General features: G+C 45.9%; 1 protein-coding gene across 1 annotated transcript; it reads left to right on the top strand.

Moving 5' to 3' along the window:
• Window positions 1–3003: 3003 nt before the first annotated feature.
• LOC137308704 (NLR family CARD domain-containing protein 3-like) lies at window positions 3004–15419 on the top strand. Its single transcript, XM_067977266.1, has 6 exons — window positions 3004–3109; window positions 3216–3281; window positions 6129–7866; window positions 9431–9517; window positions 12360–12527; window positions 12700–15419. The coding sequence occupies exons 1-6, from the start codon at window positions 3004–3006 to the stop codon at window positions 12785–12787; spliced, it is 2253 nt and encodes a 750-aa protein (XP_067833367.1). The 3' UTR covers window positions 12788–15419.
• The last annotated feature ends 687 nt before the right edge of the window (window positions 15420–16106 follow it).

The raw sequence follows: 16106 nt of genomic DNA, 5'->3' as shown, positions 1-16106 counted from the left end.
TTTTAATATCTCTGTCTAACCCGCCTATTAATATTATATTTATTACAGAGCATCAGAATCTGGGAACGTCTGTCACCGCCGTGGTTGAAGCTTCAAACAGGGGAGAAAATCTAACACCCTCAACAAGAATGACAATGGACACAGGTAGGTTCACAAAATTCTTCAAAATATAATTTCAGTCCTGACAAAAGCTCCAGATCTCGAGCAAGAACCTACAGCGCACAGAGGAAGAGGTAACAACACAGATACTGTGTCGATAGAGTGAAGTGAGTTAACATCTAGAGGGACAGTGCAGTCACAGGAGGAGGGATCTCCTGAGTAGTGGAACTGTCCAATAGATACCTGGTGTTGGGGACTGTATGGAGGAAAGATACAGTGACTTAGAGGATGGTCTTTCTGAGTAACAGTGTGAGACCGGGGAGCAGGGAGAAACCCCGAGTGGGGCAGGGGTTGAGAGGCAGGTACGACACAGGAATAGGAAAACGATAATGGTGGGAGATTCTATTGTGAAGGAACAGACAGACTCTTCTGCAGCCCTGAGCAGGTCCCGAATGGTAAGTTACCTCCCTGGTGTTAGAGGGAAGAACATCTTGAAACAGGTGCGACCATCTCTGGGAAGAAAAGGAGAGCCGAAAATAGCCATGGTCGGAACCAATAACAGGATATAAATACATTTATCGAGGGAATATTGAGACTTAGCACTCGACTAAAAATCAAGGCTTTGAGTTGGCGATCTCTGGATTGTTTTCACTGGGCCGCTTAAAGGGGGAAATATGAGACAGGTCAATGTGTGGCTGCAGGGCTGGAGCAGGAGGGAAGGGTTCACGGTCTTGGGGATAGAGTGAGTTCAGGGAGAAGGGAAGGGACGGTCACGGTCTGAACCGACCAACAATGGTTTTACAGACTGGGTGAATGGAGCAGGAGGGCAGGGTTCACGGTCTTGAGGACTGGAATGAGTTCAGGGAGAAGGGAAGGGACGGTCACGGTCTGAACCGACCAACAATGGTTTCACAGACTGGGTGAATGGAGCCGTGGGAGGGTTTCAGCTCATATGACTGGAGGGTGGGAAATCTCCGGTTCTGAGATTAGAGATTGGAATTAATAAAACTGTTGGAGCAGAACAGAAGATTTATAAAATAGTGAAATGTTATTAGCGGGAAAAAAAGGTAAATGGTTTTGAAGTATTGAGAGATAAAGTCACTTGTTATTAAAAAAAGCAAAGAAACGGAAACGGGTCAACATTCTAAAAAATCGGAGTTAGGATTGTGTGTTATGTCTGTGAATTTACAAATCATTCCAAACATATTCGGAATATCAGAGATGTGATCGAGTATCTGTGAGACAGGGCCTGCATTTCCACAGGGCTCAGAGCGAAATGTTTCTGATTAAAACATTTTGAGGGGAGAGAAAAATAGTTCTCGACGTCAGTATTAATAAAGGTTCTAAGACAGAGTTAGAACAATAAAAACTTGCATTTATATAGCGCCTTTAATATTGTAAAACGGTACAGGGTGCTTCAAGGTGCAATTATCAAACAAAATTTGACACCGATTCAAATAAGGAGATTTTCTGACGAATGACCAAATGCTTGGGCAAAGTGGTCGGTTTTAAGGAGCGTCTAAAAGGAGAAGAGAGAGAGGGAGAGGTTTCGAACAGAAGGATGTTCCAAGGAACAATATTAAGATAGAATCCATATGAATGCAGTTAAGCAATAGGAAGGGAAATAGCACAAAACTCGGTAGGTTTTGCAGGCCAGCAAGAAGTTGAGGTGAGATAGAGGGGGAACTGGGGGAAACTAATTGTGAATGAAGGTTTGGGGAGATCAAAAAATGTTTGCTTTACTTTCTAAAAATGATGGTGGAATTGAAAATGTTGGTGTACGAGAGGAGGATGTGGGCCCATCGTTAGAGATAACTGTGGAGAAGGATTTGGATCTGAGAAACATCGCCGAGGTAGATAAATCACTGGGCCCAGAGATAACACACCCGAGGTTATTAAAAGAAGTCAGAGATGGACTCTGACCACAATTTCTCAATCCTCGTTTGTTATCAAAATTATCCAGGTGGACTGAAGGAGCCCAACTAATGTCTCTGTTAAATTAAGGAGAGAGGATCAACGGGTAACTGGAGACCAATTAGTCTCCGTCAGTAGTGGGCAAACTCCTTGAATCTGTAATTCCAGGTCGAATTAGTGAACATTTAGAGATACAGGGGATGAACAGGGTAGGCTGGAACTGATTCGCTGCAGACAAGCCGTATTTGAAAAATTTGATAGAGCTTTGTTGAGAGGTGAGCATACAGATCGATGGAATGTAGCACAGGCGGTGTATATGGGTTTTCAGAAGGTGTTTGATAATGTGACACACAGGAGGCTCCAGTCGTTTGAAAAAGAGGAAATGTAGCTGCCCGGATAGAAATTCGATAATGTGTTTCGTTTTCTCCATTTTTGTTCACAGATCCGAAAACTGCAATCATGGAGTTCCTGACAAAGTGCGACGATTGCCAGCTGTTCCAGTTGACGAAATTCTACCGGGACAGACTAGAACAGGCGATTGAAGAAGGGGTGGATGGAGTCAGCTCGTTGTTAACATACGAGTGGCATTTCAGTGGACAGGAACATCGGGTAAGTGGGAGGGACACAGGATGAGTTTGGATTATTTAAACATTCCAGAATTAACAGGATATCAGATCTTAGAATCATGGAATGTTACAAAAGAGAAACAGGTCAAATAGGAAAGAAATGGATCAAACTGAAAATACAGTGAATCTGAAACAATGATATGAAGAGGTGAAAATACCCAGTGGATCGGTCAGTGTCTGTACAAAGGACAGGGGAACGGTTCGGGTATAACTCTTGTGCGGACTGAAAACAAAGGGAAACAGTTGAAGTAGGACTGGGAAAAGGAGACACAAATATATTCATTATTATTCTTTACAGAAAGTCGTTGATCTCGTGGAGAAGGGAAACACGGCGGACAGTTCCAAACTTCTCCTAAATCTGGTAATGGAGAAAGGCTCTCGGGCCCGAAGGGTGATGTGGGAATCCTTTGTGAAAATGTACCATGTGGTGCCAAAGTTGGACAAAATACTGAAAGAGATGCAGGAACTTGGTACGGGTAAAATCACACACTGAATTCAATTTCAGATTGAAACACTACAGAATTTACTGTAATATTACACAGATCTGATTTCATGAAAGCTCATTGATTTAAACAGGTCCTGATCCATTTGATTATATGAACATCGGACGAGGTTTATCTGAAATACCCAGTCACCTGAAAGGTAAGTGATGAAATGGAGATTTTAAACCGTTTATTTCACTTCTGAGAATCAGAATGTTTGACAGTAGTCTTTTGTTTAGATATTGTCGGAATCTGGGAATCAGAATTTCAAAGGGTGGAGGAAACAGATATGAATCTCGTTTGGATTCGACATCAATACCCAATTATTCAAGTTACAATTCATAAGATTTCTGACATATTCTGTAAATATGCAGAAGTTCCATTATTTCACTTAATCCAGCTGCTGATCACTATCGCTTATGAAGTCTTATACACAACTGACAGGGTCCTGATGCACTGTGAATCCCCATACACACCTGGCAGGATCCTGATATACTGTGACTCCCCATACACACCTGGCAGGATCCTGATACACTGTGACTCCCCATACACACCTCGGCAGGATCCTGATACACTGTGAATCCCCATACACACCTAGCAGGCTCCTGATGCACTGTGAATCCCCAAACACACCTGGCAGGATCCTGATACACTGTGAATCCCCATACACAACTGGCAGGATCCTGATACATTGTGAATCCCCATACACACCTCGGCAGGATCCTGATACACTGTGAATCCCTATACAAACCTGGCACGATGCTGATACACTGTGATCTCCCATACACACCTGGCAGGATCCTGATACACTGTGAACTCCCATACACACCTGGCAGGATCCTGATACACCGTTGATCGCCATACACACCTGGCGGAATCCAGATACACTGAATCTCCACAGACACCTGTCAGGATCCTGATACACTGTTAATCCCAATACGCACCTCCGACGTGCTGGTTTTCATAATTGAAGAGCAGTGCCTTGAGCCAGATGTTACGCCCCCCTTGGAATCTGCTCACCACCAACTGGAGGGAAAGAGGTGGAGAAATGCGAAACTTTAAAATGTTAGCATTTCACAGCACAGAACGAGACGCTGAAGTGTTCGAGCTGATCTGAGAATTTCACACTTCCGAGATGTTCAGACAAGGCAGTTAAGGGCTAGCTTCCTAATTGCAGTGAAAGAGAGAACTTATTCTACTCACAGAATAGTCCTTTAACTCGGGGTCTTTTTCGACCCAATATAATGACTAATGGCAGTGAAAGAGAGAACTTATTCCACTCAAAGAACAGTCCTTTAACTCAGGGTCTTTTTAGAACCAGTGTAATGACTAATGGGAACAGATTTGTAATTTCCCAAACCTTCATTGTAGGAAATTCAGACCAAAATGAATAAACGGAGTATAATTATTGGGAGAACAGTTGAATTGAACTGTGCATGTTTTCTGCTTTAACATTACGCTGAGTGATGTGGGCAGCAGAACTAATTCCAATTCTTATTGGTGCTGTGACAGGACTGTTCGAAAAACACATTGAATGTAGGTGTAAAACTGCTGAAAAATTATTGACAATTTCTGAATGACAATGTAACAGGAGAATGATTGGAGACAGGAAAAGACCATTTGGCCGAAATGAGCCTGTCTCTGTTGGAGAGATGACCGCACCGATCCCTCCTCTCAGTGTATCCACAGAAACAAGTCCGATTTTCTCTTGACCCCCACTTACACTGCCCCTTTAATGTCCTTTCCTGGTATCTGGTCCCTGCTTTCCAAAGCTTTGGGTGAGAAAATTACGCTGATTTCCCTTCGCATTTCTGACTTTCGATTTTCTCCGTTATTAATTATTTTGGTGATTGTGAGCCTGTTTCCAGCTCTAATGTTCTGAATTCCATTAAAACATTTTCGTACCGAAGTTTCTTAGCCAAAGAAAATACATCAATCCGCGTCACCCTTCCCTCAACCCAAACTCCATTATCTTAAATCATCTTTCTGATTCCACTCTGTCCATTAAGAATGGCATTTAGCTACACCTGCGATCACGTGACTATAGAAGCACAGGTAATACCCCAAATAAGCTACTCGAGTCCCGTTTCTGAAAGCTTCCCCTCTATCGAGGTTAAACAGTGGAACCTCTGTCCATTCACAGTCTGTCCCTCTCCCAGTGCCCACAATACACAGATAACCTGCCCGAGGTCTGATACAATAACAGTGGAACCTCTGTCCATTCACAGTCTGTCCCTCTCCCAGTGTCCACAATATCCCAGATAACCTGCCCGAGGCCTGATACAATAACAGTGGAACCTCTGTCCATTCACAGTCTGTCCCTCTCCCAGTGCCCACAATATCCCAGATAACCTGCCCGAGGTCTGATACAATAACAGTGGAACCTCTGTCCATTCACAGTCTGTCCCTCTCCCAGTGTCCACAATATCCCAGATAACCTGCCCGAGGCCTGATACAATAACAGTGGAACCTCTGTCCATTCACAGTCTGTCCCTCTCCCAGTGCCCACAATATCCCAGATAACCTGCCCGAGGTCTGATACAATAACAGTGGAACTTCTGTGCATTCAGTCCATCTCTGTCCCACTGATTACGCAAAGCCTATTTACCATTTCTGCAGAAGGACAGCACCACTGACAGTTTCAAAGACTGATCAACCAGAACCTCCACTGTCGTCTAACCAGGATAATGTTTGGGTTTCTATTGAGATGTCTCGAGGACATGACAGGGCTGATGGGATTAACTGTCATAGGGAAAATATCATCTTGATAGAAATCTCCATGTTCAGTAAATGTTAGAATCAAGTGAGGATTTGAAACTTTTCTCAGCCCTTGTTCACTTTCAAGCGAGGTTTTCAGTAATTGAGTTTAATTTCCTGCTCACACCTCTATTGAAGCTGTGAATTCAATCTCGGAACATTTTACTGAATAGTAAAATGAAATTCAGAATTTGTTTTTATATCAATACAACTAACATTGAGAATCACTTTCTGTCTATTCTAATTGAAGATGTTCAACAGAAACACAAGGAAAGACTCCGGGTCGAAACTGAAATGCTGAGAGTGAACACGATCCTAACAAAGGAGAAGGTTAAGATTTTCCAGCTGGTCACTCTATACACTGAGCTAACGGTCATTTCTACTGTTCGAGATCGGACACTTGTAGAACACGAACTGCTGGCAAGAGGCCGAGACCATGAAGAGTGGAGAGAGAAACATCTCCGGAGAGAACTGGAAAAAATCCGAACTGATCAATTGTTCCAGAGCAGTTTTTCCCGTAGAAAATCCAGTTCTGGGAGTTCAGCAGCAGTGAGCGGAGTCGCGGGGATTGGAAAAACAACAATGGTACAAAAGATTGTTTATGACTGGGCCACTGGGAAAATATACCCACACTTTCAATTCGTTTTCAGTTTTAAATTCCGTGAATTAAACGCTATTAACTGTACCATAAACCTGTGGAACCTGATACTAATTTTCTATCCTTACTTGAAGAATATTCTGGGAGAGCTCTGGAAGAACCCAGAGGGATTACTGTTTATATTTGATGGTTTAGATGAATTCAAGGAGAGTATCGATTTTGCTGACAATCGGAGGAATACAGAGGCTGATTACATGTGCACAGATCCTGAAGACCAGTGCGAAGTGTCTGACATTGTGTACAGTTTAATACAGCACAAGCTGCTCCCAGGATGTTCAGTGCTGGTGACCAGCCGCCCCACTGCATTACATTTATTGGAAAAGGCTGAGATCAGTATTTGGGCTGAAATCATGGGATTTGTTGGTGAGGAACGGAAGGAATATTTCAATAAGTTTTTTGAAGATCAGTCAGTGGCAGCAGCTGTTTTCAAACATGTGGAGGAGAACGAGATCCTGTACACCATGTGTTACAACCCTTCCTACTGCTGCATCCTCGGTCTGTCACTGGGTCCCTTCTTCACACAAAGAGACAGGAAACAGCAGCGAGTTCCCAAGACCATCACCCAACTATATTCCTACTATATTTACAACATTCTGAAAAACCATGGCCGAGAGATTGATTCCCCCCGTGATGTGCTACTGAAGATCGGTGAGATGGCCTTCACAGGAGTCTCCGAGAAGAAGATTGTGTTTAGAAATGGAGATTTGATCAAGTACAATCTGCAACCTTCCCAGTTCCTGTCTGGGTTCATGATGGAACTTTTGGAGAGAGATGATTCTGCCCAGAGTGTGGTTTACACATTCCCGCACCTCACCATCCAAGAGTTTGTAGCTGCACTCGCACAATTCCTGACTCCAGATCCAGGGGACATCCGGAAACTCCTCAATGAAGCCAACAGCAAGGAAGATGGGCGATTTGAGATATTTCTCCGTTTTGTTGTTGGTCTCTCCTCCTCACAGTCAGCTCGGCCCCTGGAGGACTTTCTGGATCCATTTCTTCATCGAACAATCTGCGGAGTGATTGACTGGGTGAAGGAGAAGGTTGAAGGACAGATTGGAAAGACAGAGAGTGAAACTGGTAAAAGGGACCTCCTGAACACATTCCATTACCTGTTTGAGTCTCAGAATAAAACACTGGCTCGGGTCACAGTGGGATCTGTGGAAACACTAACATTTAGTGAATTGCGACTGACCCCGATTGACTGTGCGGTGTTGTCTCATGTCATTGGACTCTGTGATACAATAAATCATCTCGATCTGGAACACTGCTCCATTCAGTGTGAAGGACTCCAGCGGCTGGGACCCGCACTGCACAAATGCCAGGTGTTGAGGTAACTGTTTATTTCTCTCTAACTGTTCGACCAATTTTAGAACAGTCACGGATTGTATTGTTGCTACGTAATGAATGGAAACAAACAGTTCAGTTAAACCAGAGAGAAGCAGATTCAACACAAATATGACAGATAATAAAAGGATCGGTTAGTAATTCCCTAAGAACTGGAGAATCTGAAATGGATCCTTGTGAACAAGTCGGGATTTTACCATCTTGATCGGATCGGTAAATACAGGTCACTGAAAGAGTCTGATAATTTAATTGCAATAAATGATATTTATTGCTGTTTTTCTCACTGCCTGAGATACGTCCATTGAAGAGGCTCCTTCTCACTGTTACTTACACGTCGACGGACACCAACTGAGCAGTCCGTGTGTCGGAACATCCCACCCTCTTACCGATGTGTGGAGGCAAATTACAGTCACCGGACTGTCAACGTTTGTAGGAGAGGGAAGCAGAAACACCAAACATTCAGTAACAAAGAGTAAAACACAGCTTTCAGGCAGTCAACCGCCAGTGGGCGAGCTGAGCTTTCCCCGCAGGACGTCGGTCCGTTATCTTAACTCATCAATGACACAGCCCTTCACACTCTCCAATATATCCACCATCTCTTCACCCAGCTGGCAGCATTCGTGCGTCTGAGACAGAAGGTCGTGGATTCAGGCCCCTCGATCATTAATCCAGGCCGATAATACAGTGGGATCTAAAATCTGCCGTTAAAGTGGATGAAAGCTAACGGGTTGTTGAGTATTAGCCCACGACTACAACACACACCGGCCAGCGGTGGGGCCTCACACACAATGGGAGGCTCCAGGGTTAACCAGGCGGTAGTGAACCCAGGAAATTTCCCATAATCTGCCCCCTATGTGTGAGGCCGCAGTCGGGGAGGGAACTTCAGGAAAATGCCCCAAAAACTGTCGGGCCCGTTGCACCTAAATTAAATGTCGAGCCAGTTTAATGGGGAATAAAGAGAGAGACTCCCGTCCCCTATAAATTAGGACTTCAGGGGCATTTAAAACTTATAACAGGACGTAATAAACTGTCCCTGTTACATAAAGTCCTGTGGGACGGATTTCATAGCAGCCGTTAGCGCCGTTTCACAATATAACTCACCCCGAGATATTATACAGATTAATATAATGCACAGAGTATGAAGTACAGGTAATCTCCACTTATCATTTAATTCGAGGAAAACGCTCCATTCACAAGAAATGCGGGATTTAAGGAGCAGCAGAAATGAGAAAAAAAATCGCCAAACATGATGGGCAGGTCACTGACCTCCAGGAGGGTAATTCTGATCATCAGGGAATGAGACCGGACGAGGGACATTTAAAGGCTTCACACAGAGAGCACTTTATTTAATAAATACATTTACTGACAGTTCCTGAATATTTGGGGAGTTGGACAGAATGAGATTCATTGTCAGTGACAGGGAAATCTGGTTATTAATTTCCAAAGATTTTTCAGTGTTTCCTGCAATAACCGAGAGGGAAAAATTATATCAGATCCAGGGTTTGATTCAGTTTGTTTCTCTCTCTCTCTCTCTCTCTGTTTGTGTTTAGACTGGGGAACAATGAACTGGGAGATTCAGGAGTAAAACTATTGTCTGCGGCTGTGAGGAACCCGGGCTGTAAAATTCAGGAACTGGGGTAAGTATCAGACTGTGTGAGATTGTGTTTATAATACCTGGATGTCTAACACTGTACATTAATGTCAGTATAAGTAATAACAATTCGAATAAATACTGTGAATTTACTCTGATTCCTGTTGAAAGGGCAGGATTGGGAACTAAATATTTCTGGATATGGTGTTCAGGAAAAATAGGGAGGGAAAGAAAGAGGGGGTGGGGATGGCAGTATTGATTAAGGAGGATATTGCAGTGCTGGAGAGAGAGGATCTCCTGGAGAGGTCAAGGACAGAATCTATTTGTTCACAGTTAAGGAACAAAAGAGGTGCCATTACACTACTGGGTGTATTCTATAGGCCACCAACTAATGGGAAGGATATAGAGGAGCAACTTTGCAGGGAAATTACTGAGAGGTGCAATAGCCAGAGAGTGGTGATAACGGAGGATTTCAACTATCCGAATATAGACTGGGATAACAATAATATAACGGCCAAAGAAAGGGAGGAATTTTTGACATGTGTTCAGGATAACTTTGTCGGCCAGTACACCCCCACCACCGAATAAGGAGGCATTGCTGGACTTGGTTCCAGGGAATGAGACGGGCAAAGTGGAGCAAGTTTCAGTGGGGGAGCATTTAGGGAGCAGCGACCATAGTATCATAGCTATCGAAAATAACTTTCTCGATTCTAAAGTAAAAGTGCTCAATTGGAAGAGGGCCAATTTCAATGGGATGAGAACAGATTTGGCCCGGGTAAATTGGAATCAAAGATTGGTAGGCAGAACTATAATTGAACAGTGGGCGGCTTTTAAAGAGGAGATGGTTATGGTACAGACAAGATACATTCTAACGAGGGAGAAAGGTAGGGCAACGAAAGCCAGAGCTCCCTGGATGGCAAAGGAGATAGAGAATAGGATGAAGTGGAAAACAGCAATGTATGACAGGTGTCAGGTTGATACCACAAGCGCCAACCAGAGAGAATATCGAAAGTTCAGAGGGGAAGTGAGAAAGGAAATAAGAGGAGCAAAAAGAGAGTAGGAGAATAGACTAGCGGACAAGATAAAAGGGAATCCAAAAGTCTACCACACACATGTTAATAGTAAACGGGTAGCAATAGATGGGGGGTGCGATTATGGACCATAAAGGAGATCTACTCATGGAAGCAGTGGTCATGGTTGAGTATTTTGCATCTGTCTTTACCAAGGAAGAAGATGCTGCCAAAGTTCCCATGAAGGAAGATAAAGTTAAGATATTGGATGGGCTGAAAATTGAGAAAGAAGAGGTTCTAGAAAGGCTAGCTGCACTTAACATAGATAAGTCACCTGGTCCGGATAGGATGCCCCCAGGGATGCTGAGGGAAGTAAGGCAGGAAATTTGGGAGGTACTGGCCATAATCTTCCGGACATCCTTAGATACAGGGGTGGTGCCAGAGGACTGGAGATTTGCAAATGTTACACCCTTGTTCAAAAAATGTTGTAAACATAAACCCAGCAACTATAGGCTGTCAGTTTAACATCGGTGGTGGGGAAACTTTTGGAACCGATAATACGGGACAGAATTGACAGTCACTTGGATGAGCGTGGATTGACTAGGGAAAGCTAGCAAGGATTTGTTAAAGGCAAATCGTGTTTAACCAACTTGATAGAGTTTTTTGATGAGGTAACAGAGAGGGTAGATAAGGGCAATACAGTTGATATGGTGTTTATGGATTTTCAAGAAGCGTTTGATAAAGTGCTACATGGTAGGCTTGCTATCAAGATTGCGGCTCCTGGAATAAAGGGGGCAATAGCAACATGGATAAAGAATTGGCTAAATGACAGGAAGCAGAGAGTAGTGGAGAATGATTGTTTTTCGGACTGGATAGAGGTGTACAGTAGTGTTACCCAGGGGTAGGTGCTGGGACCACTGCTTTTCTTGATATATGTTAATCACTTGGTCTTGGGTGTACAGGGCACAATTTCAAAATTTGCAGTTGGAACAAAATTTGGAAGGGCAGTGAACTGTGAGGAGCATGGTGATAGACTTCAATAGGATATAGACACGCTGGTGGCATGGGCGGACACATGGTGGATGAAGTTTAAAGCGGAAAAATGCGAAGCGATATATTTCACTCGGAAAAATGAGGAGAGGCAATATAAACTAGAGGGCACAATTCTGAAAGGAATAGATGGATCTGGGGATATATGCGCGCAAATCGTTGAAGGTGGCAGGGCAGGTTGAGAAAGCATTTAAAAAAAGCATACGGGGACCTGGGATTTATAAATAGAGGCATATAGTACAAAAGCACTGGTTCGGCCACAACTGGAGTATTGTGTCCAGTTCTGGGCAGCGCACTTTCGGAAGGTGGTGAAGGCCTTAAAGTGGGTGCAGAAAAGATTTACCAGAATGGTACCAGGGATGAGGAATTTAAATTACGTGAATAGACTGGAGAAGCTGGAGTTGTTTTCCTTGGAACAGAGAAGGTTGAGAGTAGATTTGATAGAGTAATTCAAAATCATGAAGGGTCGAGAGAGAAACTTTTCCCATTGGCAGAATGGTCAAGAACCAGAGGGCATAGATTGAAGGTGATTGGCAAAAGAACCAAAGGTGACATGAGGAAAAACTTTTTTACACAGCGAGTGGGGTTATGATCTGGAATGCACTGCCCGAGAGGGTGGTGGAGGCAGATTCAATCATGGACTTCAAAAGGGAAATGGATAAGCACATGAAACGAAAAACTGCAAGGCTACAGAGATAGGGCAGGGGAATGGGACTGTTTGGATTGCTCGTGCATCGAACCAGCGCGGACTAGATGGGCCAAATGGCCTCCTTCCGTGATGTAACCCTGTCTATGATGCTAGGATTTCTCTCTCTCTCTGATCCACAGGATGGAGTACAACGATCTCACAGATTCTTCTACAGATGAACTCATCTCCGCTCTCAGTACAATCCGGTCACTGACGGTTCTGGACCTGAGATTAAACTCCTTCACAGACCGATCTGTCCCCGCTCTCTGTTCCCTCATACTGACCTGCAGGAATCTGGAGCGGATCCGGTGAGTATTAGTGTTAATGTTCAATATAATAAACAAAATATCAATGGGATTCAGTTCCTTTCATGGGTAATATTTGTCTGTAATTATTATTGAAATATTAACCTCAGTCTCCCTGTTATTTACACTGTTGTTCAATCTGTTTATTTCCTGTTTAAACTTTAATCTGTTTCAGGCTGAGGGGGAATCTGTTCAGTCCAAACGGAAAGAGACAACTGGAGTCACTGCGGGAATCCAGACCCGGAATGAGTGTGACAGTGTGAACATTTCAATTTATAACCATTCCTGGTCTCATTATTTGAACATTTCAATTTATAACCATTCCTGGTCTCATTATATGAACATTTTTGGCCGATTCTCTGTCCCTCCCCTTTAACCGGCCGCGCTCCAGGTTTAAATCCGACCGGCCCTTTAACGGTTTCCAGCTCGAGCTGAGCGAACGTCGTCTCCCATTGTGACGTCAGAGGCCCAGCGACAGGGTCACGAGACTCAGTCACCCGGTCCCCCAGCGCTGATTCTGCCGGATATCCGGGGCTGGATGGTACCCAATGGGGCACTGGGTCAATGTACAGACAGGAAGGGCCCAGGGTGGGGCTCAGTCTGGGCTGCAGTGGGGCACTGGGTCAATGTACAGACAGGAAGGGCCCAGGGTGGGGCTCAGTCTGGGCTGCAGTGGAAAACTGGGTGAATGTACAGACAGGAAGGGCCCAGGGTGGGGCTCAGTCTGGGCTGCAGTGGAAAACTGGGTGAATGTACAGACAGGAAGGGCCCAGGGTGGGGCTCAGTCTGGGCTGCAGTGGGACACTGGGTCAATGTACAGACAGGAAGGGCTCAGGGTGGGGCTCAGTCTGGGCTGCAGTGGGACACTGGGTCAATGTACAGACAGGAAGGGCCCAGGGTGGGGCTCAGTCTGGGCTGCAGTGGGACACTGGGTCAATGTACAGACAGGAAGGGCCCAGGGTGGGGCTCAGTCTGGGCTGCAGTGGGACACTGGGTCAATGTACGAACAGGAAGGACCCAGGGTGGGGCTCAGTCTGGGCTGCAGTGGGACACTGGGACAATGTACAGAGAGGAAGGCCCTGTGGTGGAGCTCAGACTGTGCTGCTTTGGGGCACTGGGTCAATGTACAGAGAGGAAGGGCCCAGGGTGGGGCTCAGTCTGGGATGCAGTGGGACACTGGGTCAATGTACAGACAGGAAGGGCCCAGGGTGGGGCTCAGTCTGGGCTGCAGTGGGACACTGGGTCAATGTACAGACAGGAAGGGCCCAGGGTGGGGCTCAGTCTGGGCTGCAGTGGGGCACTGGATCAATGTACAGACAGGAAGGGCCCAGGCTGGGGCTCAGTCTGGGCTGCAGTGGGAAACTGGGTCAATGTACAGAGAGGAAGGGCCCAGGGTGGGGCTCAGTCTGGGCTGCAGTGGGACACTGGGTCAATGTACAGACAGGAAGGGCCCAGGCTGGGGCTCAGTCTGGGTTGCAGTGGGACACTGGGTCAATGTACAGAGAGGAAGGGCCCAGGGTGGGGCTCAGTCTGGGCTGCAGTGGGACACTGGGTCAATGTACAGACAGGAATGACCCAGGGTTGGGCTCAGTCTGGGCTGCAGTGTGACACTGGGTCAATGTACAGAGAGGAAGGCCCTATGGTGGAGCTCAGTCTGGGATGCAGTGGGGCACCGGGTCAATGTACAGACAGGAAGGGCCCTGGCTGGAGCTCAGTCTGGGCTGCAGTGGGACACTGGGTCAATGTACAGTGAGGAAGGGCACAGGGTGGGGCTCAGTCTGGGCTGCAATGGGACACTGGGTCAAAGTACAGACTGGAAGGGCCCAGGCTGGTGCTCAGTCTGGGTTGCATTGGGACACTGGGTCAATGTACAGAGAGGAAGGGCCCAGGGTGGGGCTCAGTCTGGGCTACATCGGACACTGGGTCAATGTACAGACAGGAAGGGCCCAGGGTGGGGCTCAGTCTGGGCAGCAGTGGGACACTGTGTCAATGTGCAGACAGGAACGGCCCAGGGTGGGGCTCAGTCTGGGCTGCAGTGGGACTATAGGTCAATGTACAGACAGGAAGGGCCCAGGGTGGGGCTCAGTCTGGGCTGCAGTGGGGCACTGGGACAATGTACAGACAGGAAGGGCCCAGGGTGGGGCTCAGTCTGGGATGCAGTGGGACACTGGTTCAATGTACAGAGAGGAAGGGCCCAGGGTGGGGCTCAGTCTGGGCTGCTGTGGGGCACTGGGTCAATGCACAGACAGGAAGGGACCAGGGTGGCGTTCACCCTGGGCTGCAATGGGACACTGGATCAATGTACAGAGAGGAAACGCCCAGGGTGGGGCTCAGTCTGGGCTGCAGTGAGACACTGGGTCAATGTTGGATCATTGTTCATCAGATCACCAGAGGTCTTCCCATCTCTTCTTGTGTTAGTGTTGCTGGATCTGTTCCGTCCAATGAAACAGACAGAGGGAGCTCTGGTTTAACATCTCATCGGTGGAAGCAACAGTCAATGGAAAAAAGAATCAGGCAGAGTAGAAAACGAGCTTCCAATTCGCTATCGCCCGTTTTGCTCCAACACTCAATCGACCTTTATCCTCTAATCTATTCCCTGGACTGGCGATCCAATGGGTTTAAATTGTCAGGTCTCTAAATAGTGAATCCGGAATTAACCTTACCAATCTGCAGTCGTGTCAGAACCTGACCTAAACTATAATGTGATAATCAGTGATCCAGCTAATGCTGAATTACGGTGATGCTCTCAGCTGATTTTACAATCGGTTATTCATTGTGTTAATTATCTGCCTATTAATTAATTATTATTAACATTGCTGGATGGCCCTGTCCACAACTGTTTATATGTAATTATTATTGGTGTACTCAATGTTTAAATAATGATTACTATGAATTCCAAGTCAATAAATCACTGTTGTGCATGATTTGCTGTCTGACTCCTTCTTCTTTGAAGATTTGGTAAGAAAGGGTTAATCCATTCACTCAGCAGCTTGTGGGGATCCGAATGAATGGTCGGTGAGGTGAACTCATTCAATCTGAACTGGGTGATTTCAGACAGTTCAGCGAGCAATATTAGGCATCATTCACTTCTCGACATCGGCGACAATCGAACAGGAACATGTTAAACCGAGTCCCCAAAACCACGGCCCAGAGAGGAAATTAAATCCCAGGGCAATAAACAGACCAAACTCACGTGGGCTCTCTTTGTTTGCAGCCTGTGGAGGAGGCCTCGGTCGGTAACCTCTGGGTGAGGCCTCGGTCGGTAACCTCTGGGTGAGGCCTCGGTCGGTAACCTCTGGGTGAGGCCTCGGTCGGTAACCTCTGGGTGAGGCCTCGGTCGGTAACCTCTGGGTGAGGCCTCGGTCAGTAACCTCTGGGGGAAGCCTCGGTCGGTCACCTCTTGGGGAGGCCTCGGTCGGTCCCTTCTGGGGCAGTAAATTCCAGATCATAACAACTCACTGCGTAAATATAATCCTTCCTCATGTCACCTCTGGCATTTTTTCCAATTATTTTGAATCTGTGTCCTCTGGTTACCGACCCCCTGCCACTGGAAACAGTTTCTCCTTATTTACTCCATCAAAA

Source organism: Heptranchias perlo, unplaced genomic scaffold (assembly GCF_035084215.1).
Source record: "Heptranchias perlo isolate sHepPer1 unplaced genomic scaffold, sHepPer1.hap1 HAP1_SCAFFOLD_138, whole genome shotgun sequence".
Classification (NCBI taxonomy): domain Eukaryota; kingdom Metazoa; phylum Chordata; class Chondrichthyes; order Hexanchiformes; family Hexanchidae; genus Heptranchias; species Heptranchias perlo.
Note: the sequence above shows the minus strand (reverse complement) of the source record. Positions and strands in the feature narration are given on the sequence as shown.

What these genes read in the sequence shown, in the direction of transcription:
- LOC137308704 (XM_067977266.1), top strand. Translation starts at nt 3,004, where the DNA reads ATGGAGAAAGGCTCTCGGGCCCGAAGGGTGATGTGGGAATCCTTTGTG. An exon ending in GAAAGAGATGCAGGAACTTG is followed by an intron (nt 3,110 to 3,215) that starts GTACGGGTAAAA and finishes TGATTTAAACAG; the next exon opens with GTCCTGATCCATTTGATTAT. An exon ending in TGTAAAATTCAGGAACTGGG is followed by an intron (nt 9,518 to 12,359) that starts GTAAGTATCAGA and finishes TCTGATCCACAG; the next exon opens with GATGGAGTACAACGATCTCA.